The 26,400-nt window shown below is 32.2% G+C and overlaps 2 protein-coding genes across 5 annotated transcripts; both read right to left on the reverse strand.

Annotated features, from left to right (window-relative positions):
* Window positions 1–2,630: 2,630 nt before the first annotated feature.
* On the reverse strand, window positions 2,631–8,926 carry LOC142611297 (uncharacterized). Of its 2 annotated transcripts, XM_075783403.1 has the most exons (5): window positions 8,338–8,926; window positions 7,619–7,711; window positions 6,606–6,699; window positions 4,044–4,178; window positions 2,631–3,102 (listed from the first exon to the last, which is right to left on the reverse strand). In XM_075783403.1, the coding sequence occupies exons 1-4, from the start codon at window positions 8,395–8,397 to the stop codon at window positions 4,144–4,146; spliced, it is 282 nt and encodes a 93-aa protein (XP_075639518.1). In that variant the 5' UTR covers window positions 8,398–8,926; the 3' UTR covers window positions 2,631–3,102; window positions 4,044–4,143. The 2 variants fall into 2 exon arrangements, with proteins under 2 accessions (XP_075639518.1, XP_075639519.1); XM_075783404.1 differs by lacking the exon at window positions 6,606–6,699.
* A 2,268-nt stretch (window positions 8,927–11,194) lies between these two features.
* Window positions 11,195–21,031, reverse strand: LOC142611292 (putative disease resistance protein RGA1). Of its 3 annotated transcripts, none has more exons than XM_075783395.1 (11): window positions 18,234–21,031; window positions 17,351–17,410; window positions 16,634–17,215; window positions 16,468–16,537; window positions 16,164–16,335; window positions 15,293–15,438; window positions 14,262–14,362; window positions 13,249–13,400; window positions 12,995–13,129; window positions 11,961–12,054; window positions 11,195–11,829 (listed from the first exon to the last, which is right to left on the reverse strand). In XM_075783395.1, the coding sequence occupies exon 1, from the start codon at window positions 20,790–20,792 to the stop codon at window positions 18,234–18,236; it is 2,559 nt and encodes an 852-aa protein (XP_075639510.1). In that variant the 5' UTR covers window positions 20,793–21,031; the 3' UTR covers window positions 11,195–11,829; window positions 11,961–12,054; window positions 12,995–13,129; window positions 13,249–13,400; window positions 14,262–14,362; window positions 15,293–15,438; window positions 16,164–16,335; window positions 16,468–16,537; window positions 16,634–17,215; window positions 17,351–17,410. The 3 variants fall into 3 exon arrangements, with proteins under 3 accessions (XP_075639510.1, XP_075639511.1, XP_075639509.1); XM_075783396.1 differs by having other exon boundaries at window positions 14,257–14,362; XM_075783394.1 differs by lacking the exon at window positions 14,262–14,362.
* Between the last annotated feature and the right edge of the window lie 5,369 nt (window positions 21,032–26,400).

Genomic DNA, 26,400 nt, shown 5'->3' on the forward strand with positions numbered 1-26,400 from the left:
ATCTTTACTGTCCGAGATAGTGGGAGATTTGAAACCGATGTCGTCATTAATTGCCTTTAAAGTTTCCTGGGATTTCGCAGAATGAACCGTATCTGACATTTCAATGACAGTATCCAGCGATTTTTCAATGGAATCCCGTATTACTAGTGTCATACAATGGACTGGGAGATGATGTATCTGAACCCAGAATGTTATGAACTTGGAAAGGAAGTGCAGCTATGAGTACGTTGTCCACCATTCTCTCAAAAATTACCAGGTGTTTGTCATATGTCCTCTGCTCATGTTTCAGCACTCGTTCCAGGTCATATTCATCCTCAAATTCAAAGAACATCAAGTTGTTTCCCATATCTTTGATCTCGAAGTCCCTCTGAGTTCTCTAAAGAGGTTTGAATGTGCGTGCCACAGATTCAATGTCATAAATAACATTTTTTTTTTTAGAAACAAATCATAATAACATTGTATAACTAAAAAAGAAAAGAAAAAGAAATTGACATAATAAAATGACTTACAAATTAAAACATATATTCATAGATAATTGCATTTTTTTATAGTATATTTTCTTAAAAAGAAAACATAATACATAAACCTTTGAATTATTATTTTAATTTTTTGTGAGTAATGATTTATTAGCAAAATCTAGCTAAAATTTATATTTGCCTTAGCATTAATTTTTGTTTTTTTATTGTTTGTTCTATAGCAATTTTTGTTTTAGAAACAAATTCATACCAATTATTTTAACTAGCCTCATCACACGCGCTTCGCGTGTGAGATGAGGCTTTTTTTTTTTTTTTAGTGGTAGTAGAAAAAAAAACTCTATGTTTTTTTATTATATATATAATTTTTATTTTGATAATCTAATTTATAAGTGGATAAATAAATTTGAAAATCAATAGGAAAGTGACCCTATTTTTTAGGCAATGTTTTAGTGGAAGTCAGGGTTGTACTTTTGCCGGATTGTCCTTTAGTTTTGTCTCTACTTAAACATAAAAATGTAAGGGTATTTTAGAAAAAAAAGATCCAGATTGTTCTTTAGTTTTTTATTTATTTATTTATTTAGATTTGTTTTTGGATAAACGTGGGGTGTTTAACTTATTTTTTTTATTTAAAAATAAATAAACGTATAGTTGTTTTGAAGAAGTGGGTTAGTGGAGGAGTGTTCCTATTTTATAGGCAATATTTTAGTGCAAGCTAGACGTGTATTTTTACCAAACTATCTTTTGGTTCTGTCTCTACTTAAACTTAGGGACATAGGGGTATTTTGGAACCAAAAAAAAAATCTTGTCCAAATAGGTGTAGCCGCTTAAATAGTAGTATAGTAGTATAGATAAGACTAATGACAAATAGTTAGAAACCAACGGAAAATACATGTGAAAGATGAAATAATAATAATATTAATACTAAAGATAGATGCTATGTCCACAACATTTTTACAATATTTTCACAACAAATCACAGGTGGTTAATTATTATTGTTTCAAATTTGAACCTAACATGAATATTACTTTTTTGCCCTAACAATAACAACCAGTAACAACCTACCACTTAGGATTTGTTGTAAAAATGTTGTGGACATATCATTTCTCTAATACTAATTGTAACACATTTAGTATTTTTTTTATTAAAATAAGTAAGTCATTTATATAACATGTACCTTTTAAGACGTTTCATTTTAATGTTATGAATGTCGTTTCGATGTCCATTTCGGTTTGTCTATTAGAATATAATATGGGCAATGCTAAGAATGCTAAAAATCCCACAACGCCACACATAGAAGTTGTGTCCTTAATATTTTCTATAGAATATTTCAGTGCCGACTTATTTTGGGTTATTGCTAATATATATAAATTAGTTCTATAATAATAATAATAATAATAATAATATTATTATTATTATTATTATTATTATTATTATTAAGGAGCGATTAACAAAAAGTCAAAAGGTGCATATTGGCTAAAAGGGTGTATATTGAATAAAAATGTGCCTATTGAAAAATGAAAAGTTACAATTGCTTAGTGTTTTTAAATGTATATGTGTCATTAATATGTAGCCACATGGCACAATGATGAATGGTCAACAAAAAGTCAAACGTTTCGGCTATTAGTTATTATTATATAAATATAGATTTATAACAACCGGCACAAGTATACGTTTTTTGTGATTATAGTAATTAGAGGTTTGCATTCAACTCATCAAATATAATGAAGCTCACCCAATTCAACCTAACCCAAACCTTATATTGGATTTTCATGGATTGACAAACTAAAATGAGAATTAATTATTATTATTATTATTATTATTATTTTAAGCTCAAGATGGGTCAAGTTTCGATTAGCAAAATTTTCAACCTAAGTGACTTGACCCAATTCATAATTTAAGGTTTTTTGTTTAATTTATTTTGGATTTTGATATTTAGTTTAAATTTGTTACATTAATTTATTTTGGTATTTTGAGACTTTGAATATTTTGTACAATTATATAAAATGCAATTTTACATTGAATTATAGGCCTAAATAGTTAAATGAAAATCTAATTTTTTAATTTGACTAGACAATTTTTCCAACCCATCGGCCTAACCCAAGACAAACCAATGAAACCCAACCACATAAGAGCTGTGATGTTTGTCTTTTGAAATAATGAAAAAGGCTTCTTCAATTGAAACAACTTTAAATGTTACAATCGTCAGTTGGTTAATTCACATCAGGAGCAATGCATGAAGAGAGACACTTTTGTAATCTCAAGTTCAAAGATACTTCAGGTGTTGTAAAGCAGCTGGGTATCTAACATATCTGATTACAACTCAACCATTCAAGAATCTAACATGATTCTCTTTCTCTATCAACAACTTCCTTCTTAAGATCATGACTATCTTATCAAGGATTCTATCATTTTCGAATATATACCATTCCGCTTCATGTTTGTCATTGGATTTAAGAGGTAGTTTCTTTCTTATTTGATGATGACTCCATGTTAACAAGCCAACTCCAAGACCTTTCAGACTTGTAGCCAAATCCTCCACCTAATATTATCCCTCCATTCAACCTTTTCACTGAATGTCTAAGATTATTTTTCAACCAACTTGCATGCATACCCCAAGACCAGTTACCTGAATAAAATGGATCAAAATTTATGAAAGTATGAAAATCCATAATTAATATTGAACACGCAAGATTTCAATCACTTTTCTTGTCCATGAAAAAATTTATTTATCCATCTATAATTTATTCAAGAGCTTCCACCACCAAAATTTATGCAAAGATCAAATTATTTTCAACAAAAGCAATAGCCTTCTCAATATTTTGACATAATTTTCAAGGAAATGCATCTAGGGAGATTTAAAGTGCTCAATCATTTTACCCAAATACTTGGCTATATTGGCACTGCCAGTTTGTGTGAGCTGCTTATTGTGGAATGTCTCATTTATATTTATGCTTCAATTGCTACATGAATCTTTTTTTTTTCTCAGCTACCTTTTGTCTTAATCTTGCCACTCAGTTTATGATCTATTTTCATGTTGTTAAGAAGACCAAAGAAAATTCAGACATTGATACCATCAATCTCAAAGTGACACCCTGCACCTGAAACCCCATATGCACAAATCCACCAAGAAAAGTGGATGCCCTTCTCATTACATGATAAAATATAAAGTTTGAATAGACATAAATGAGACAATATATTTCAAGGTCACCACTAATCCAATAGAAATATGGCCCTTTATGATTGAAATTGTGACTTTCTCAAGAAAGATCAATAGGAAAAAGGGTAGCAACCAAAAATTTGGTTCATTATTTTAAGTTATAGATACTCAACTGTGAAGTTTTCTCTAATTTTCTTATACGCACGATGAGAGTACAACTAATAGAAAGCAAATTCATATAGAACTATCTCCATGAAAAGGTGAGGTAGAAGTGAGGCGAACAATTATTCAAAAAGCTAAATGTTTACTCCTAAAGTGACTGGCAGCATGACTTTTTAAAAATAATATTTCTCTAAGAATCTTGCAAGCTTATTAATGCTCCTTATTATCAAAAGTGACAGAAGGTTGACCTTATCCTTTATCTCGAGTAGTCATGTTCTTATCATCCTCAGTCATACAACTGCATAGAATTTCAAGGCATTCCCACCACAAAGGACCTCATCCATATGTCTAAAACGTTGCCATAATTTTGGACTTGATTGGACCTGGAAATAAAAGGTAATATTAGCAGGTAAATGGATTTCTTCCATGCTACAACTGATAAGATACAACTTATAACATATAAACAAGGAGGTTAAAAATGACTAGATATATTGTCTTCAACCTGAAGAAGAAAACTTTTGAATGAGATTGGTAGAATGAGGAATGAGTTCTTGTAAGTTCTTGTGTTATTATTCATGATTTTAGATCTTGGAAGGTGCCACCTATCATATGATCCAAGTTCACATTGGAGAAGAAGGGCAACTACTTGAAAAATCCAAACATGCAGGATAGTATTAAAGTATAAGAATATTGAGAAAGAAAATAACAGAGTGCAAATAACTTAACACTCTTTTCTTGTCTACATTGAGTAAGTTGTAATAATATAGGCTCCAATGATGAAACAAACTGCAAACCCGATCAATATAGGTTAGCATACAGAGATTTGGCCACCTATAGTTGTTGGGTAAATTTTCTTTAAATGGCAGAAAATGATGATGACAATGACAACTCTGCAGTTGCAATTCTAGCGAATGTGTTAATGAAACTTGAACAACTAATACCAGAACTATTTAAAGTGCAGATATTCTAGACTCAAAACCAAAAGCACTACTCCAAGGCAACAACTGCCGTACTAAATCTAATGTACACCCAAGAAAGGGGAAAAAGTATAACTTAGTGTCAGTGACACTGTGACAGTGTGAGTGGGGTTAAAAATAACAAAACAACACGTTATAACTTATATTAAAGTTACACAGTACACCCATTCACCAAAATATCTATAAAAAAAAAAAAAGACAGAGAGAGAGAAGAGAAGAGATCGGACAGTCCATGCCGAGAGAGACAGAGAGATCGGAAGGGACAAGGCACGGTGTCGACGTCTATGGAGCTCGCTGATCAGCCCGATCTAGCTCCGGCAAGGGACAGAAGGCAGCAGCAACGGGCAGAGGTCAAAGGGAGGGTGGGTTGACAACTTGAGATGCCGACAGAGGTCTATATATATATATTTTTTGGTTCTATTGGCGTGTCGGTGCCGTGTCGGCGCCATGTCGAAGAAGCAGAAGGAAAAAAAAAAGACACTGCTTGAACACCGGAGTCCGACGAGTCGTACCAGTTCCGGTGTCCGACACTGACACATCGCCAAAAATGGCGTGTCAGTGCAACCTAGCCACGCAAGCAACGCTATTTTTGTCTCCACATCCTACCTCAAATAGCAACTAACAAATTGCTAAAAGTTTAACTCAATGTTAAGAACCTACAGGTAATACCATATACTACGGAACTATAGTATTTACCCAAAACCATGAACACACCAGTAGCAAGTACCCCACAATCACATGTGAGAATTAATCCCTAACACTATCAACCACTATTATATCTATAGTTGCAATTCTAGTCAATGTGTAAACGAAACTTGGCTAAATTTCAGCCAAACTTGGACACAAAATAAGAATATTTTCTGTGTGTATGCCCATTGATTTTGCAAGTGAAGGATCCATTCCATTTTCTACATAAGATTGCACAAAATCCTGCTAAAAGAACAATCTAGTGAGGCAAAGAAGACATTATGCCAAGAAAATTAGTGGATAAACTATGACGAATATCTCATCTTGCAAATATAAGTAATTAGGCCTAATTTATTAAAGTAAAGTAAATCAGCTGGTCTATTTAAAAAATACTCCATGCTGCACAAAATTATTTAGTGAAATTGAGATGTCTGCCTTTCTTACATATTTGTACACTGCCAGCACCAAAGATTAAAAAACGGAGTTGATTTTTTATCTTACTCATGCCAGTGCCACATTCTTTATATTTGTAAGTTAGTCACACCCAATGGGTCTTAAACCCACAACTCCACCCACCACCTAGCACTTACCAGGGGAGAAGGTGCCAGCGAGAGCTCAATCACCTTACTCATGCCACACTTATGCCAATAAGCAGCAAAAGCACAAATATGCAATCTTTGATCACTTGTAGGGGTTAATTTTTCATGCTGAATATATTTCTTGCAAAAAGAAAACAATTTGAGAGTTTTTCTTTTGCATTCAAAGGAAACTTATAGGAACCGATGAAGCGAGTAACTAGAAGTACAATGCATTCATAATTTTATATAGAAAGAAGAAGCACACATTTAAAGTGCAAATATTCTAGACACAACCATAAGCACTCCAAGGCAAGGCAACAACTGCCATATCAAATCTAATGTAGTCCCAAAAGAAGAAGAAAAAGAAAAAGAAAATCCTAATATGCCAATCACTTGGTGTGACCTTACAAATTTGTGCCTATAATATCACTGTTATGGTGACGCTAGTGGTCTTAATATTCACAATTACATGTTGCTATGTACAAAGTACTCATAATAGTAGTTTAATAGTTGTAAAATCAATAGAAAACATTGATAAAGAAAAAGTGAGTATCTGGAAAAACCATACAGCAAGAACAAAAAGATAGCAGGAGCTCAATCCATGACAAAAGCATCATCAAACAATGTGATATGGCTTGGTCCCGCATTCTTGAGCAGAAGATCTGGACAGTCATATCTACTGTGTCAGGATTAATTGCAAGATGGGCATCATCTAAGAGATTATTAGTTAAAATTAAGATATAGGGATATCAAACATTGGACTAACAACAATTCCATTATAAATATATTTCTTATGAACAGCAAGAAAAGTTTAAAAATTACAATTAAAATTTGACCAAAAGAGTGACAAAATATTAGCCTAAACATAAGCTATGCTGAACATAGCTGATGAGATAATCTTACTTATAAAAGGCTAAACTACTGACAGTTTTCAAAACCAATGGAATAGGATATCTCTATGAAATGCCATTGTTCAAACTACCAATTTAAGCATAGTAAAATGTATATTTATCTACTAATTTTTCAGGTAAATATTTTTAATATCTTCTAATACTTCCTTCTTTTCATGGGGAATTGTTGGCGAAGTCTTTACATATCATAGCATATAAGATGTACTGACATACGATATTATTATAGCAGTTCTCAAATTTTCTTCAGATAAAGAACAGGGCTGCCATCTTAAAAATAAAAATTGTACTGCCACCTTTACTGAAGAAATAGGAAAAGGTTGTAAATTGTACAAAAGAAATGTGACAAATCCATTGGTCATGGAACTCTCACATAGGAAGAGAGACATGAGAGAGTGGTGTGCTTAAGGTTCAACAGCCTCTGACAAGATGACAATAGCTAAAATTAGCACGAAAGTTTCTCAGAAAGATCTATACATAACTTTGCTTATTATGAAAACTATATACAAAAAAAAAAAAAAATCAAGGGTTTTGGGATCTACTCAGATGTCACAATAGTGGATTAGAAAGAAGTTCCCTGTTTTACCTGAGCAAACCAAACTAACTCCAATCATACCTTAAACACTTCCAATCAAAAGTTTCAAAACGTTTAATAGGACAAATTAGGATGTACCTCAGCACTTTTGATTTGAGCTTCCTTGATGATATGAAGGGCTAAGTTGGTTTTTCCAGATGCCTCTTGCCCACAAATTTCATTGATTCTACCCTGTAAAGTGCAGAGGAAACCTTTTACAACAGCTGTAATGACACCACACTTATTTGCAACTAAACCTAAACTTGAGATCAAATCATCAAACATAGGATCATTGGCAGTCTTCCACTTCCATCAAATTCAACTTTTCATATTGTTAGCCTACCAAATATTCTAATACCATTAGGTATTTCACACCATACGACAAATGATCAATATTCAAAAAAAAAAAAATTAATTAAAAGATATAGCACAACAGAGAGTTTCATTTGAGTTATTCCAATAACCAAGAAGCAAAGACAAACAATCAATAACACATGACTCAAGTTACTGAAACATTGTGCAAATTAGATAATACATGAAATATGAATGACATCATAAATATAAACACGCATCACTCCATTAACCATTACAACACTTAATTCACACCACAATATTATTAAAATTATTTACAATACAAGAGAAAGCTAAGACTTTCCGTGCTGCATGTTATTGCTGAATTAATAAGCCGCAACATTTTAAACCATGGAATCATTAGATGAGTATAAATTGAAGAAAATCCACTGATATTATGAAATGCATATCCAATGGAATCATGACATTGAACATTGAAAATTAAAAATTTAAAAAAAATATCTCACCAGTTGCAATTTTAAGCACAAGGAACATCCCTTTTTGAGATTACAATCCTCCAAGAACATCTGTCTATTTAGAAACAAGAAGCATCAAATATATTCAAAATAATGCCAATTTCACAAAATTATAGATTTCATACTTCCTTGATAATATGACTTTAAATTGCAATCTATGTGTGGATTAATTTGTTTTAACTTTTCAATTTCATATTTTACCATCGCATCCGCTCTAAGAAAGAAAATGCAGACCAAGTAAATTCTTTAACACCATGTTCAGTTCACTTTTAGAGAGAGAAAATGAAAACCTTCTAGCAAAGACGATAATTTTGGGCAATCCCAAATCTTAAGTTTGCAATTTCCAGATATTCCTAAATTGGGTATAACACAAAGGAATTGAAATCAAACAAACCCCAAAACTTCTGCAGCTACACAAACCAAGAAAATCACAATGTCCCTGAGAAGATGGTTCGCAAGTGAAGGTGTAAAGAAACCCATTTTCGTAGGGATTTCCTGAGAAGGTAGAGAAAGTGAGAAACCCATTTCTGATAATTCCACTTTTTGTGTTCTGTTGCTTCTGTAGAGTTCTGTCGTTGCTGTCGTTGTTGAGAATGATGTTCATGGCTTTTCTTCATGCTCTTTCTTTGGAACTTGGTAGTTTTCATTGGCCCAAGCCCAAGCCCAAGATGAACTCTTATGTCTAACAAATCTAACAAATCTGACCTGATGTCTTGGATTGATAAATTAATAGGTTGGGTTAGGTCCAATTTTATTTTTATTATTATTCTAAGCTTAGGTTGGGACGAATTTGACTTGGCGAAATTATCAAAAAAGTAAACGATTTTAACCTACTCTATTGATAATTTGAAAATTATATTTTTAATTTGTTAGTTTGGTTTGTTTTGAATTTTAAGACTTAGTTGGAATATGATGCTCAATTGTGTAAATTGCAATTATATATTAAACAATGAGTCCAAAATTTATTTGGAATATGATCATGCTTCTTGTTATTATTACTTAGAAGCTAACGGAAAAATGAAAATTAATTTGTATTACTAGATAGGATTTGTAAGGTCACAATTTTCACCTATCCCCAATAGTGAGAAGAGAATAGGCCCAAAAAGCCTAAATACAATGAAATTTGTAGAGAGTGAGCTTTTAATCTAGGTTCTGAGGATATTGGATCACAAAAATGATGGGCTCAATTCCACTTTACACACAAGGAAAAGTTTATATGATAGAATCAGTCTTCGGACGTAAGCTGAGGATGATTTATATTATCTTTCTTGGTTCCTTTGAAAAATATATTACAATTCTGGATTTTTATGTCGCTCTCTCTTTTTCTAAACATCCCTTCTTTCTTTTATGCCTTCCTCTTTCTTCCCTTCTTCTTTCACGTTTAGTGTGCTGGTCCAGATACTTGTCTCATCCACCGCCCCTTCAGTCTCTGGAGGCAGGTGTCAGGCTCAACCTCTGATCCTCAGGTATCACTTCCCCATTAATGCCGTCAGGCCAGCAGCTGCTGAACATTCAATGCGGGGGCGGTGGTAACAGCTTTTTCTTAGACATCTCACCGCCCTTTTCTCTTATCTTCTTCATATACCCTGTTTACCCTTACCTATAGAATTTTATGTAATATTGTCTGTTAATGTTTAATCAGCCCTTTTTCCTACCTCGGCTTCATGTATCCTCGGACCTACTCTTCCTTGGACCACCTTCTTTGGATATATTTGATCTGACATTATCTCTTATTTTTTTTAGTATTGCTTCGTAAGTTGACTTTCTCACATCCTCAGACCATCCAGTGTCCTCGGATTAAGCCTCTAGCCCAATAAATACTCTTGGGCCACTTCCGCACATATTCCTAGGTCCATTAACCCTTCAACATTAATAATGAGAATAGTTCCCGTTAATAAAGTATTTGGTTATACTAAATCTAGTAGCCCTCAACACTACAAGCCAAAGACTTGATTAAAAGATCCCTAATAAAAGTTTCATAAACCCAAAACTTTTAAACGAGGACATACTTTTTCATAGCTTTTAGATGTCTTAGTTGATTATGATTAACTTATGACTTATTAAGAATTTATCCTCCTAAAAAATGAGCAGAACTAGAAGAGGGGAAAGAATTTGCACATACCTAAACATCCTCTATGCCTATGTGAATATTAATCACTATGGTAAGAGGTTATACTTGCCATGTCTTTACTAGTATCTTCCAAGAATTTTTAATACAAGCTATGACAATTTCAATCTTCAATCATCTTAGGACTGTGAGACTATGCAATCCCCTCCAATAGAGATGACAGCGTTGGATGTATGAAACTCAAAACTTACAAAATGAATTAATATTGGGAAGTAGCAATTGAAGGGTAAAGCAAACATCTTGCTTGGTAGCCTTCCACTTCTATCACCATTAAGCTTTTCACAGAGTTGGATTTACCAGAATTTTCAAAGTCATTAGCTAATTCATACCATATGGCTAAAAAGATCAAATTACCACAAATAGTAATAAAAAAAATTGAATAAACATATAAAACACACAAAAGTCTCATATGGGTAACTCCATACAAGTAGAGAAAAACACACAATAATAAATATATCTCTTATGATACTAAGGCATTAGAAAATTGAAAAACCTAAGCCCTTCCCCAAAGTAAAGCCATAGCCAAACATTGTTGGAGGCTTGACTCCACATACTACATAAAACACTAATAGCCAATCTAAGAAGCATTGGTCAAAAAACTATTTTGCAGATTTAGGACAATAAACAAAGCAAACCTGAACATAGTGATAGATATAACTGATCCTAAAGACTCATAAATGATGCTTTCTTTGATCATTAAGATTACTATAATATTGCAACAAAGAGTTATAATTCATTATAAAGTATTCAAAATTATTTTACAAGATAAACCAACCCAGAATAATAGGAGATTTAACTTTCCTAACAGTTTAGTCCCAATACAGACCAGAGAGACCCAATTCATCTTAGATAATCCATTCAAAAGGCATTTTCACTTGAAACAACTCAAATTGTTAAGATCTGCAAATGCTTAATTCGCATCAAGAGCAACACTAGTATTTGTAGAGCTAGATTCTTGTAATCTCAAGTGCAAAGATCCCTCAAGTCACTTCATGTGTTCAAAAGTGGCTAGGTAATTTGACACCAACCATATATGAGTATAATTCATCTATTCAAGAATATGACATTGATACTCTTTTTTCTTTCAAATGACTGTCTTCTTAAGATCATGCTATCTTATCAAGGATTCCATCATTTTCGAACATATATTGTCCAGCTTCAGGTCTGTGACTAGAAACTTCCCCATCTATGAAGTAGTTGCTTTCATCCTTGATGATGACTCCATGTTCACAAGCCAGTTCTTCAGACTTAAGAGCAGAAGCCTCTGCCAAATTGCATCCCCCATTCAGCCTTTTTACTAAAAGATGCCAGATTACTTTTCAACTCAGTTGCATGCATACCCCAAAACTAGTTACCTGAAAAGTAAGAAATTATTCGAAGGGAAAAAGTTAAAACAATACAATATTACCTCATTGACCAAAGAGGAAACAGGTAAATTAAGATGATAGTGAAAACAAATCATTTATCCAGTGCACAATCATCTTACTAGAATGCTTGGTGCTCTTGGCACTGCCAGTTTACATGAGCTTCTGACCATGGAATGCCTCATTATATGTTCAGTTGATAAATAAATCATTTACCTGAATAAAATGGAACAAAATTACTGAAATATGAAAATCCATAAATAATATTGTACAAAAAAGATTTCAGTCCCTTTTCTTGTCCTTGATAAAATTTATTCATCCATCTATAATGTATTCAAGAGCTTCCATAACCAAATTTCATGCAAAGATCAAATAATTGTCAACAAAAGCAATAGCCTTTTCAGTATTTTGACATAATTTTCAAGGAAATGCATCTAGGAAGATTTATTAAGAGCCCAATCATCTTACCCAAATACTAGGCTATCTTGGCACTGTCAGTTTGCATGGGCTGCTCACTGTGAAATGTCTCATTTATATTTATGCTTCAATGGCTACATCAATCTTCTTTTTTTCTTAATTACCTTTTGTCTTAATCTTTTGCTTCAGTTTATGATCTGTCTTCATGTTGTTAAGAAGACTAAAGAAAATTCAGACATTGACACCATCAATCACAAAGTGACACCATGCACTTGAAACCCCATATGCACAAATTCACCAAGAAAAGTGGATGCCCTTCTTATTATATGATAAAATATGTCTATATAGACATAAATGAGACAATATATTTCAAGGTTACCACTAATTCAATAGAAATATGACCCTTAATATTGAAACTGTGACTTTCGCAAGAAAAATCTATAGGAAGAGGGTAGCAACCAAAAATTTGGTTCATTGTTTCAAGTTGGTAGATACACAACTATGAAGTTTTCTCTAATGTTCTTATACACACAATGACAGTACAATTAATAGAACACAACTGCACAGAGAAACAATCTCCATGAAAAGGTGAGGTAGAAGTGAGGTGAATATTTATTCAAAAAGATAAATGTTTACTCCTAAAGTGACTGGCAGCATGACTTTTTTAAAAATAATATTTCTCTAAGAACCTCGCAAGCTTATTAATGCCCCTTATTATCAAAAGTGACAGAAGGTTGACCTTATCCTCAATCTGGAGCAGTCATGTTCTTATCATCCTCAGTCATAAAACTGCATAGAATTTCATTGCATCCCCACCACAGGTGACCTCATCCATATGTCCAAAACGTTGCCATGATTTTGGACTTGATTGGACCTGGAAATAAAAGGTAATATGGGCAGGTAAATGGATTTCCACCATGCTACAACTGATAAGATACAGCTTATAACTTATAAACAAGGAGGTTAAAAATGACTAGATATATTGTCTTCAACCTGGTGAAGAAAATTTATGAATGAGATTGGTAGAATGAGGAATGAATTCTTGTAAGTTCTTGTGTTATTATTCATGATTGTACATCTTGGAATGTGCCACCTATCATATGATCCCAGACTCCAAGTTCACATTGGAGGAGAAGGGTAGCAACCTGAAAAATCCAAACATGCGGGATGGTATTAAAGCATAAGAATATTGAGAAAGATAAATATTGAGAAAGATAATAACAGAGTACAAATAACTCAACACACTTTTCTTGTCTACATTGTGTAAGTTGTAATAATATAGGCTCCAATGATGAAACAAACTGCAAACCCAATCAATATAGGTTAACATACGGAGATTTGGCCACATATAGTTGTTGGGTATATTTTCTTTAAATGACTAAAAAAGATGATGATACTGACAACTCTACAGTTGCAATTCTAGTCAATGTGTTAATGAAACTTGAACAACTAATACCACAAACATTTAAAGAGCACTCCAAGGCAACAACTGCCATATCAAATCTAATGTACACCCAAAAAAGGGAAAAAAAGAAATTTTTTTTTAAAAAGAAAAAGAAAATGGAAAATCCGAACATGCCAATCACTAAGTGTGGTCTTATAAATTTGTGCTTATAGTATACACACAAGGTTCATTAGTACTCATTTTTTCAAATTCTAGTGGACCTCTCAGTAGGATTCGAACCCAGATGAAATTCTGACTATCTGTCAGAGAAAAAAGAACGAATGGATCTTGTAGGATTCCTAACTATCATTACCATCTATGGAGTGAACTGGTAGCAAGATCCTCCATTACTAATAGACAACACCAATAAATATCCATGCTGCTATTTATATTCATAAGATGCCTAATTCTAAATTGCCATCACTATTATGGTGATGCAAGTAGTTTTAATATTCACTATTACATGTTGCTAAGTACAAAGTATTAATAATTGTGGCTTAATAGTTGTTAAACAAATAGAAAACATTTATAAAGAAAAAGTGAGTATTTGGAAAAACCTAACTACAAGAACTAAAAGATAGTAGGAGCTCCTATCCATAACAATTGACAAAGCAGCATCAAATGATGTGATATGGCTTGGTCCTGCATTCTTGAGCAAAAGATCTGGAGATAGTCATATCTAGTGTGTCAGGATTAATTGCAGAATGGGCTTCATCTATGAGATTATAAATTAAAATTAAGATATTGGGATATCAAACAATGGATTAACAACAATTCCATTGTAAATATATCTTATGAACAACTAGAAAAGTTAGAAATTTACAATAAAAAGTTCACAAAAAGAGCTGTCTTGCCAAAATATTAGTCTTAACAAAAGCTACGCTAAACATAGCTGATAAGATAATTTTTAAAAGGTTAAACAACTGACAGTTTCCAAAACCAATGTGATATCTCTATGAAATGCCATTGCTCAAACTACCAATTTAAGCATAGTAAAATGTAAATTTACGTACTAATTCTTCAGGTAAATGTATTCAATATCTTCTGATACTTCCTTCTTTTCGTGGGGAACTGTTGGTCGAGTCTTTACATATCATAGCATATAAGATGTAATGACTTACAACATTATTATATCAGTTCTTAAACTTTCTTCAGATAAAAAACAGGAGCGTCATCTTTTTCTTTTTTCTTTTAAAAGTGCCACCATAAATGAAGAATACATATAAAAGTTATAAATTGTGCAAAACTAAATGTGACAAATCCATTGGTCATGGAGCTCTCACATGGGAAGAGAGACATGGGAAGAGAGACATGAGAGAGAGATGTGCTTAAGGTTCAACAGCCTTTGACAAAATGATAATAGCTAAAATAGGCATGAAAGTTTTAAAGAAGGATCTATAAGTAGCTTTGCTTATTGTGAAAACTATATATTAGAACAATCAAGGGTTTTAGGATCTATGTAAATTGACTTATAAGATTTCACAATAACGGGTTAGAAAGAAGTTCCCTATTTACCTGAGTAAACCAAACTAATTCCAATTATACCTTAAACATTCTGATCAAAAATTTTAAGAGGACAAAATAAGGATGTACCTCAGAACTTTTGGTTTGAACTTCCTTGATGACATGAAGGGCCAAGTGTTTTTTTTCCAGATGCCACTCACCCATAAAGTTCATAGTTCTACCCAGTAAAGTGCAGAGGAAACCTTTTACCAAAGTTGTAATGACTCCAGACTAACCTAAAATTGAGATCAAACCAATAAACAAATGATCATTAGTAAAATATAAAACTCTTTATATATAGTTATAGGCTGTAATTCCAAATTTTCATCAAGAAACACTTATCAGCTGAGTACTCATAAGCGTAATAAGTGTCAACAATGAAAATGTAAGCTATACATCATCAACATTATCCATGCAAGTAAAGCAAAGTAAATAACATAGTACACCATGCATGCAATAAGAATGACATAAATAATGCTAATTTTTTCCCCACATCCCACACTACACAGCTCCTAAGGAATTTCTAAACCTTGAGCATGACAGTATAACCTAGCCGGAGGACCATATATTAAAGGCCGGAAACTTGAACATTATATTAATAATCTACAAAAAGTACCAAAAATTAAAAACCTATAGGAAGTATCCAAAGCCTTGAAAATAAAAGTAAACGTACCTAAATCTAGAAATCAATAGTGTTCATTTAGCGGATTTAGCCTAATTAATATCTAGGAAGAATCAAGGTTTTTAAGTGCAAAATGAGATTAAAAAAACATAGCCTTCACACACAAAATTACATATATCTTCTCTGGTGTTCAACGAGTACAAAAATTGAAGTTTGTTTTTTTAGGATTACAATAACTATGGATTGAATAGTTAAGGGTTTGGAAATTTTTGAAGAAGCTATGCATATCACCACCAAACATGTGGCAAGCAGGAAATTTTTGCTTCATCAAATATTCACCTTTGGTAATCCTCCAAACCTCAGAGCTATAGCAAGTTTTCATGAGCCAGTAGATATCACAGGTAAGCTAGTAGATATCACAGGTGCATGTCGTGAGTTAAAAAACCATTGCAATGACAACGTAGATTCTCTACCAAAATCAACAGCAAGTTTTGAGAGAGCCACGAATGACCTACGAGAAAAACCAAATCAATCAAGTGCACACAGGTGAGACACTAAGCTACTTTAATGGCTAATTCAATGTCTTTCTTTGTTGCTTTCACATGATCATGGATTTTTTTACATTCAAACTCTGAAATCTCACCAGGAAAAGAAGTTTTAAGCTAAAGGAATTCCTTTTCCTTAGAAGAATATTCCACGAAAACCTGACAAAACTTCAGAAACAAGAGGCATCAATTATATTTAAAATTGTGTGAATCTCAGCAAACAATGCAGGCCAAATTTTCAAGCAACTTATACACAATACTCACCAATATCTCCTTGGCATTATCATCTTGATTTTGAACAATCTTCAGTCTTCAGTCCTCTTTGGGCATTAAGGCCACTCAATAGATATGACAACTTTGGGTGTTTAAAATACCAAATTTATAAAACAAATTGACATTCGGAACCAACAATTGATGGCTAAAGCAAACTTCTGGGTAGTATTCCACTTCCATAAAATTAAAATTTTCACATTGTTGGCTTACCAGATATTCTAATGCTATTAGTTATATTACACCACATGAAAATAATTTCAAACTTCAATTTTTTTTTTCAATTAAATGATAAAGCACAACAAAGAATTTCATTTGAATAATTCCAATAACCAAGAAGCAGAGACAAACAATCAATAACACACACATGACTCAAGTTACTAAAACATTGTGCAAATTAGATAATACATGAAATACAATTGAAATCATAAATATAAACACACATCACTCCATTAATCATTACAAACACTAAATGCACACCACAATATTATTAAAATTATTTACAATACAAGCGAAGGCTGAATACAAGAGAAGGCTGAGACTTTCTGTGCTGCATGTTATGGCTGAATTGATAAGCTGCAATGTTTTAAAGCATGGAATCATTAGATGAGTATAAATTGAAGAAAATCCACTCATACTAAGAAATGTAAATCCAATGCAATCACTCACTAGATTGAACATTGAAAATTAAAAATTAAAAAAATATCTTACCAGTGGCAATTTTAAGCACAAGGAACATCCTTTTTTGAGAGAACAATCTCCCAAGAACATCTGTCAATTTAGAAACAAGAAGAATCAAACATATTTAAAATAATGCCAATTTTACAAAAATATAAATTTCATACTTCCTTCATAATATGAATTTATAATTTTAAGTTACACATGGGTCAAGTTTTATATTTTTGCATTGCATCTACTCCTAGTAAGAAAATACAGGCCAAATAAGCTCATTAACACCATGTTCAGTTCACTTTTAGAAAGGGGAAATAAAAAGATTACAAGATTTTAAAATTTTCTCCCATCAAAGACAATAACAGAGTTCACAATTTGTCTACTCTTCTATTCTCCATAGACTCATTCTTTAAAACCAAAAAAAAAAAAATTATCTTTTTCATCCCATAAAATACTTTTTTTTCAATTTGTTTCTATCTTAAATGATTATTGCCCTTTTGTTAAAAAAAAAACAAAAAATCTGTCTTGGTTGGTTGTTTTTTATTGTGATTTAATTCAATAAATACAAAAAAAAAAAAAACAAGAATAGAGTTCATAATTTGTCTACTCTTTTATTCTCCACAAACTCAAATCTTTATAACAAAAAAATTACAAATTATCTTTTACATTTCATAACTTATTTTTTTCCAATTTATTTCTATCTTAAATTATGAACGAAAGAAAAGTAGGAAAAAAAACCATATTATTGCTATAATATGTATTACCCTTTTATTTTTAAAAAAGAAAAAGAAAAGTAGAAACGATTTCTTGGTTAGCTGTTGTTTATTGTGATTTAATTCCACAAACAGACTTTTAGGTTATAGTAAGATCGAAAAACAGAGCATATGTAGAAGAGATGAGGAAGAAAGATTTTAGCCCTTACCTAATAAAAACTGAATTCGACCATCTTGCCCCAATCTTTGCTGACCTCTCGCTCATAATCTCTCCTCAATCCAGGACAATGCCAAATCTTCAGTTCTCTTAGGGCAGTGAGGCGATCCATCCCTTCTGGCAGAGACGATAATTTTGGGCAATTCCAAATCTCAAGCTCGCGAAGAGAACTGAGATCGGGAAGCCACTCTGGCAATACCCCCAAGTAGATACAACTAGAAATATCTAAAAATTGTAGAGTGTTGGCAGATCCTTTAAGCCATTGGGGCAAACTCACTAATTGTGGCAATCCCCAAATATTGAGTGTTCGAAGCCTCGTCGGGTAGTCATCCCCTTCCATTAATTTAAGTTTTTCACAACTTGTAATATCCAGATATTCCAATGCAGTTAAGTGTTTCATACCTTGCGGCAAAGATATCAAGCTTTTACAATTATCGAAGCTCAAGTTGCGAAGGGCGGTGAGGCGTTGGATTCCTTCATTAAAACACTCTAGTCTATGACAGCTGTTAAAGGACAAATGTCGAAGAGAAGGCATGCACTCGATTCCGTTGGCGGGTAAACGCGTTTGTTTTGTGGTTATCCCAAAATATCTGAGGCTAACCATCTTTCTTATATCCCTTGGCAACTCTTCAAGATCTACACAATCCCTTAGTATCAAAGTTTCCAAATTTTGTAGGTCGCAAATGGAGTCAGGCAATTTCTTTATATTCTTATTTCTATTTAAGTTGAGATATCTCAAATGCTTCAAAGTGCTAATTGAGCTTGACAATGTTTCCAACGTTGAATATCTTAAATTTAGCAATCGTAGGTGCTTAAACCTTGAGATGCATGTTTCCACCAAAGATTCATTAATATTAATATTATCATAATGGCCCCAATCATCAAATGAAAAATTAATAGTCCGCATGTTGTTACTCAACTTGTGTAAAAAAGTAATGGTTGCATCAACACCCCACTTATGGTCCAAAATTGAAACGTGTCTAGCCTTTTCAACATTGTTGGTATTCTTAGTGTCTTCAATTAAGAAATAATCATTTTGTGCTACACATAATGAAAGATCATGTAACAGATCATGCATTTTAAATGACCAACTAATAGTGTCATAGATTTTAACTTCTTGAAAGAAAGATCTTGATAACAACTCTTTAAAATATTGTTCTCCAATATCTTCCAACTCTTCAGTACTTTTGTTGGACTTTTTGAGGAGCCCATTTGCCATCCAACACTGAATTAACTCCCGACTATTATATCTAAAATCCTTTGGATACAATGAGCAATAAGCAAAACATTGTTTCAAGTACGATGGCAATTTATTGTAACTCAGTCTTAATGCCGGTAAAATGTCATTTTCCTTTTGCTCCAGTTTCCATATCTCATTATCCTTTATGGAGATCCAATCATGCTCCTCGGTTTTAGAATAAAGTAAGCTCCCTAAAGTCTTTACAGCCAAAGGAACGCCTTTGCATTTTTCCACTACTTGTTTTCCAATCTCTACTAGTTTTGGAAACTGTTCATGCTCTCCTTCATTGAATGCGCATTTTATGAACAAGGACAAACAATCCTCGTCTGGAAGACCTTCTAGGTCATGGATTGGTCCGGGAGCCATGTTTGAGGCAACTTTTTGAGAACGTGTAGTGACGAGAATCTTACTTCCTTGTCCTCCTATTAACAAATTCTTAAGGCGACTCCATTTGTTACGATCCTCACTCCAGACATCATCCAAAACGATAAAAAATCTTTTTTCCTTTAAAGTACTTCTTAAACTAGCTTGCACTAAATCCATACTCATATTCTCACTACTTCCACCACCTGCAGACTTTAGGATTTCTTTTGCTAATTTTAAAACGCTAAAGTCTTCTGAAACACACACCCATATTCTGAGGTCAAAATTTGTAGCTATCCTTTCATCATTATACACCCACTGAGCAAGTGTGGTCTTGCCCAGACCTCCGATTCCCACTATAAAAATCACAGAAACATTACTATTGTTCCCTGGGTGCATCAAAAGATCTACTATCTTTTGCTTGTCATCAACCCTCCCAATAACATCAGAATCAGGAACAAAGGAGTGGGTCATCTCCCTCTCCCTGTGCACAATATTTTGATCTTCAGACCGCTCCTCAAGATTAAATCGAGCTCTATCCTTTTCTAGCTCTTCCAAACTCTCTCTTATCCCCTTTATTTTATGGCTCATTTTACGACCGAAACCAAGTAGGTTAAGAGCAGAATAAGAAATGGAGTCACGTACCTGATCCCAAGTGTTTCCATATGTTTTCACCACTTGCCTCCGTAGAGCTTCACACTCAAACTCATCCAGCACGTCTGTCGCATCATGAAAGACATCTTTGAGCTGCCCCAACCAGACGATCAAGCCTGGGTTTTTCACTTGCTTCTCCTCGGCATCAAGCAGCACAGCTTGGATGGTGGACATGGTGCGCTTAAGCTTTTTCATATCTTCGGAAATGCCCCCTGCCGAGCAAATCTCTTGGAAAGCATAGGTCCCTATCTTGTCAATGACGTTTGATGCAATGGAATAGACCAACTCCGTCATGTTCTTCTTTGAGGTGGAGGAAGAAAGGAGTTACGATTGCTTGTGACTTTGTTAAATGAGAACGTTGGTTTTGCAGTGGAATTGGTATGGGTGTGGACAAATATTTTGTTGCGTAGGAAAACTTAAAAGACGAAGAGAGAGAGAGAGGCCAATAATAAGAGAGGAAAGTGTAATGTTTCTTCTTCACAGTTTCTTTGCACGCTTTGTTTCTTTCGGTCAAAGTCAGTGCTTCAAATTTCAAAAAAGGTTGTGCTTTAGTGATTTACTTTTTGACAAATGCGTACTAAATTCCAAAGTGATTTTCTTAAGATATCTAAAATGGTTCAAAGTACCAATACAACGTTTCTAACTTAAAGTTTCAAAAGACAAAGTACAATTATTTTATTTTTACTCGTTATATTTTTAATTATATTTAGAAATTTCAATATACTATTCCAGTTATTTTTTAACTTCATTTATAATATATTCAGTAAAAATTTAAAATTTAATATTATATTTAATAAAAAAATTTCAATTTTAATTAAATAAATTATTCTCCAAGTGACTCTTAAGGCAACAACAAGAAATAAATTTTTTTATTTTTTCATCAAAGCTGAGCTTAAAATCATTTCCAAGTCACCTCATCATTAGATTGGAGGTTTCTTAGAAATTTCTTACATAAAATGCCAAACTCTTACCATGGGAAAGAGTAACCAAGCACTGCATCTGCATTCTGCTCCAGAAAATTAAAGCTTTGTCCACCGTCCCCACCCTCCACTCTCTCTCTCTCTCTCTCTCTCAAATTATTGAGCTCGAAAAAGAAGATGAACCAACTGTTGACAAAGACTAATAAGAAGCAATATATAAAGGCCCTCTTTTCGAAACGTGAGAAGTGTCGGCTTGTATTATTATTGAAAAATGTTAACAAGTACCGGTATTATTTGTTACGGTTTTTTTTGTTTCACTTAAAAGAAATTAACAAAAAAGAGTAAAATAAAATTACCAAAAACTGAAATACGGTCAACAGTTAAAAAAATTACCCAAAAGTTTACACAAAATATGTTGTTATGGTGCCGTCAAGACAACCCTTATTATTGGTATGTAAGTGTGAACCCCTCTTTTCTTTTTTCCGCATAGATAAGATAAACCAAAGTGATGAACATCACCAGGAACATAGGCCAATAATTAGAAGATAAGGACATACCCTTGCTTCTTCTTCTTTTTTTTCTTTTTTAAATATGATAGAATTTAAACTTTGCTCCGTGATAATTGAGCTTTCATGTTTCATGTTTCTTTACACTTTTATTGCAGTGAATCAAAATAACTAGCCTTTTTCATTTTGTGCATTCTCAATTTCATCTTTATGATTATTTTAAAAATAAAAAATAAATTATCTCTATACATCTTACGTTACGCAAATTACTCTTAACAGTGGCACTAAAAATAATACAATAACACTAATAGCCAATATACAACAAGCATTGGAACACTATTTTGCAGATTTAGTACATCAAAGGAAATAAAACAATGAATCCAAATGACAGATCACTCTCTAATCATCTAGAATTACAAAAAAAAAATTTCTTTTTTAAATAATATAAATAGTAAGTTGTAATAATAAAAGCTCCATTGACAAAAAATCCTGCATGACCCAAACAACATAGGTTTGACTGATGGAAATATAACAAATTAACCAAATTATATCTTGTTGTAAGTGCATTTGGCATCAATTTATTTAGTTTTTTTTTTTGTTAAAATATGATAAATTATATTTATACTTTAAAAATGTGAGCAAAAATAAGGTCTTAACAAATTATACATAAAAGTTACTCGTAATAGCTAAAAATTTGTCAAATAAGTTGTAGGCAAACTATTGAACCGGAAGAGGATGACCAAAACTATTCACAAAGACTAGTAAAAAAAAATTACTATAGTAAAAGAACTTTTCTAACTTGTCAAAAAGCAAATAAAAAGAAGTTATAATTTGTCGGTTTGTCCTCTTTTTGCGGGAAGTGTCGGCATGTGTGATTAATTTTTCACCAAACCACTTATTCTCAGTTATCTAAAAAGGTATTTATATGATTGATACAGTCTGTTTCTAAAAATTAAAAAAACTGGAAATATTTTTTTAATTCTCAAAAAAATATATTTGAAAATAAAATACATATTAATTGAACTCATTTGTAAAGATTTTGTACAAAATAATTAAATATTTTTTCAAAGATTAAAAAAATATTGACAACTTTTATAATTTTTAAAAAAATATTTTTAAAAATAAAATACATAATGTATGGAGCACACATTACTGGACTCAATTTGCAAATACTTTTCTAACTTGTCAAAAAGCAAATAAAAAGAAGTTATAATTTGTCGGTTTGCCCTCTTTTTGCGGGAAGTGTCGGCATGTGTGATCAATTTTTCACCAAACCACTTATATCTAGTTATCTAGAAAGGTGTTTATATGTTTGATATAGTAACTTTGTAAATTTATATACGAAAATGTTAATGAATAATTTAAAAATATTTGTTAATGAACAATTTTTAAAAAAAATTATGAGACAAAAAAAATTTTTATAATATTTTTTATTTTCTTTATAAGTGGTGTGAAAATTTTACTAAAATGAGCTTTTAATAATTGTCTAAAGAACACTTTTAATAAAACCTATTTATAAATTTGGTGTTAATTATAAATTTATAAGCAGCACAAATGTATATTTATTAGCAGCACAAATATGCTTGGTTTTGTTTTTGTGACTATGGTTAAGTAGGGGTGTTTGTTCAACCCATTAGTTTTAGAGCACTAGTATTGGAGGGTGTAAACACCCTCCGTGGCTATTTTACAACCTAAGAGAGTAAAAACTCACTCCATTCGAGTTTGTATACCTAAAAAAATTTACAACCTATGAATAGTAAGGTTGCACCTTACCATTCATAAGTTGTAAAGAAAAAAATAATATTTAATTTTGTAATTGTGTGTGAAGAGAAAAAGATAGTAGGAGGAAAGAGAGATAAAAATACTTTTTATTATTTTATTAAATAGTTTATATTATTTTATTAGCTTGTATATAAAAATAAAAACTGAGATATATGCAAATTTTTTTTTTTTTTTCACCGTCCAATGCTAGTGCTCTCTTTGGGTTGGTTTTTCATGACTTGAGTTTTTATCTTTTATTATTATTTTTAATTTTAAACTCAGGATAGGTCAAGTTTGGGTTAGCAAAATTTTCAGCCCAACTAACTCAACTCAATCCACACAATTAATAATCTAAAAAATACAAGCCGATCTTTGAACTTTTATAGTGTACCAGTATATGCAAGATGAATTCCTTAAAAGAATACAAATGAGAAAAATAAAGAGAGAAAGAAAGGAAAACTTAGAAAGTAACTTCTATTATCTAATTATGATGATAGGTACAAGAAAAAACAGACAAATAAAATCCTTTGTAGATCCCATTTCATGGATAGTTTTTTTTTTTTTTTTTTGAGTTAACATGGTTAGTTGATGCCTTTGTCCAAATTTACTTTTATGAGTTATGTTAGGTTTATCATATATTTTACTATATAGTGCTTACCAAAAAAAAATACTTGTATATTAAAGAAAATCACAATATTCACCTATGCACAATATTATGATTTACTTTTCCTTGCACCGATTCACAATATCCTAGGATTTACTTCCTTACGCTAGTGTAGAAGTTTCTTGGAAATTCTTACATAAAATGCCAAAGCCAAATTACGCGCTCTCCTCCTGAAAATATTTGCACCCAGTCCCCAACCCTCCCTCTATCTCTCTCTCAAATTATTGAACTCGAAGAAGAAGCAGAAGATGAACTAAAGCTGTTCACAAGGACTAATAAAAAACAATGGGTCTGTTTGGATAGAATTTATTGCTGAAAATTGAAAATTAAAAACTGAAAACACTGTAGTAAAATAATTTTAAAATGTGTGAATAGTATTGCGGAACCCATTTTTAATGAAAAAGTGGCTGAAAAGTGAAATTTGTGGGTCCGTAAACAGTGCACGAATGTGGCTGGGAAGGAAAAAAAAAGGAGCCCAGACGCTGGACGTGGACGCACTATCCAAACACATTCAGGGTCTGTTTGGATAGAACTTATTGCTGAAAACTAAAAATATTGTAGCAAAATAATTTTGAAATGTGTGAATAATACCGCGGGACCCATTTTTAATGAAAAATAGGTGAAAAGTGAAATTTGTGTGTCCGTAAACAGTATACAAATGCACTGTTCATGGAAGACTTGGTCAACAACTGTGGCTGGGAAGAAAAAAAAAAAAAGAGCCCAGACGCTGGACGTGGACATAGACGCACTATCCAAACACTTTCTCAATATAAAAAAACAACTTTTCTATCTTGTCAAAAAGCATATATAAAATAAATTATAGTTTGTCGGTTTGTCCTTTTTTGGAACACGGGAAGTGTGGCGTGTGTTATCAAATTTTCGACCAAACTACAAAGTTATCTTCGAGGGTGTTTCCATTAGAAGTGAGGCTCATCTAATTAGCATCTTTTAACGCTTTATCTTATCTCCTATTTTAACCGAAAATTTATTAAAATAATATAAATAATTTATTGAAATAATATAGGATAAGTTTAACTACGAGTCTATAATTCTTGCTTAAAAAAATTAACATAATTACATATTTTGAAATTTTAATTATGTAAGATTGCATATTCTTTTTGGACGTTTCAAAAGGATAAACACTTTGCTTGTTTACTTGAAAAATGAAGCCCAAATGAACTTCAAACATAGATTAAATTCAATTGTGGTTCTTCAAATTTTAAGTTTGGATTTAATTTGTTTGCCTACAACTTATTTGACAAATTTTTAGCTATTACAAGTAACTTTCATGTATAATTTTTTAAGACCTTATTTTTGCTCACATGTTAAAAGTACAAATATAGTTTATCATATTTTAACCAAAAAAAAAAAAACTAAATAAATTGATGCCAAATGCACTTGCAACAAGATATAATTTGGTTAATTTGTTATATTCCTTAATATAAAATTTTTCCATTCATTTAATTCAAAATTTATGCCTCAGTCTAATAAAATTAGCACATTGCCTATCAGGCCATCACCGAAATAATGAGTGCAATGAGATCAAAAAAAAAAAAAAAATTGAAATGGCATTAAAGTCATCATTCATGCATGGGTGTGGGTGTGGGTGTGGGTGTAGGTGTATTCATTATTTGTCACTAGGTCTCAACTCCGTCATGTTTATTTTGGTGATTGACAATACATAAATCTCGTTGGAGTAAGACATAAACCTTGAACTAAATATATCAATGAAGCTAGTAATCTAATTATTAATTATTAGCTTTTTCAGATGGCTGGAAAATTGGAAATGCCCCATTACCATAGCTTCTGCATGACCATTTCTAAATTTCTGCAATTGAAAACGCCAAACTCCATAATTTGAATAGTGCTTATATCACAAATAATTTGCAATATTTATCCAAAAGACACTTATGATTAAGGTATAATTTGATGAATTTGTTTTATTTCTCTTGAATATGGAATACATTTTCAAAAAAATTTGTTACGATTTTATGAGATTTCAACAAATACGTCAACTGTGGCCTATTTATCGGGTTTATCATTTTGTCAAA

This window comes from Castanea sativa, chromosome 9 (genome assembly GCF_040712315.1).
Source record: "Castanea sativa cultivar Marrone di Chiusa Pesio chromosome 9, ASM4071231v1".
Classification (NCBI taxonomy): domain Eukaryota; kingdom Viridiplantae; phylum Streptophyta; class Magnoliopsida; order Fagales; family Fagaceae; genus Castanea; species Castanea sativa.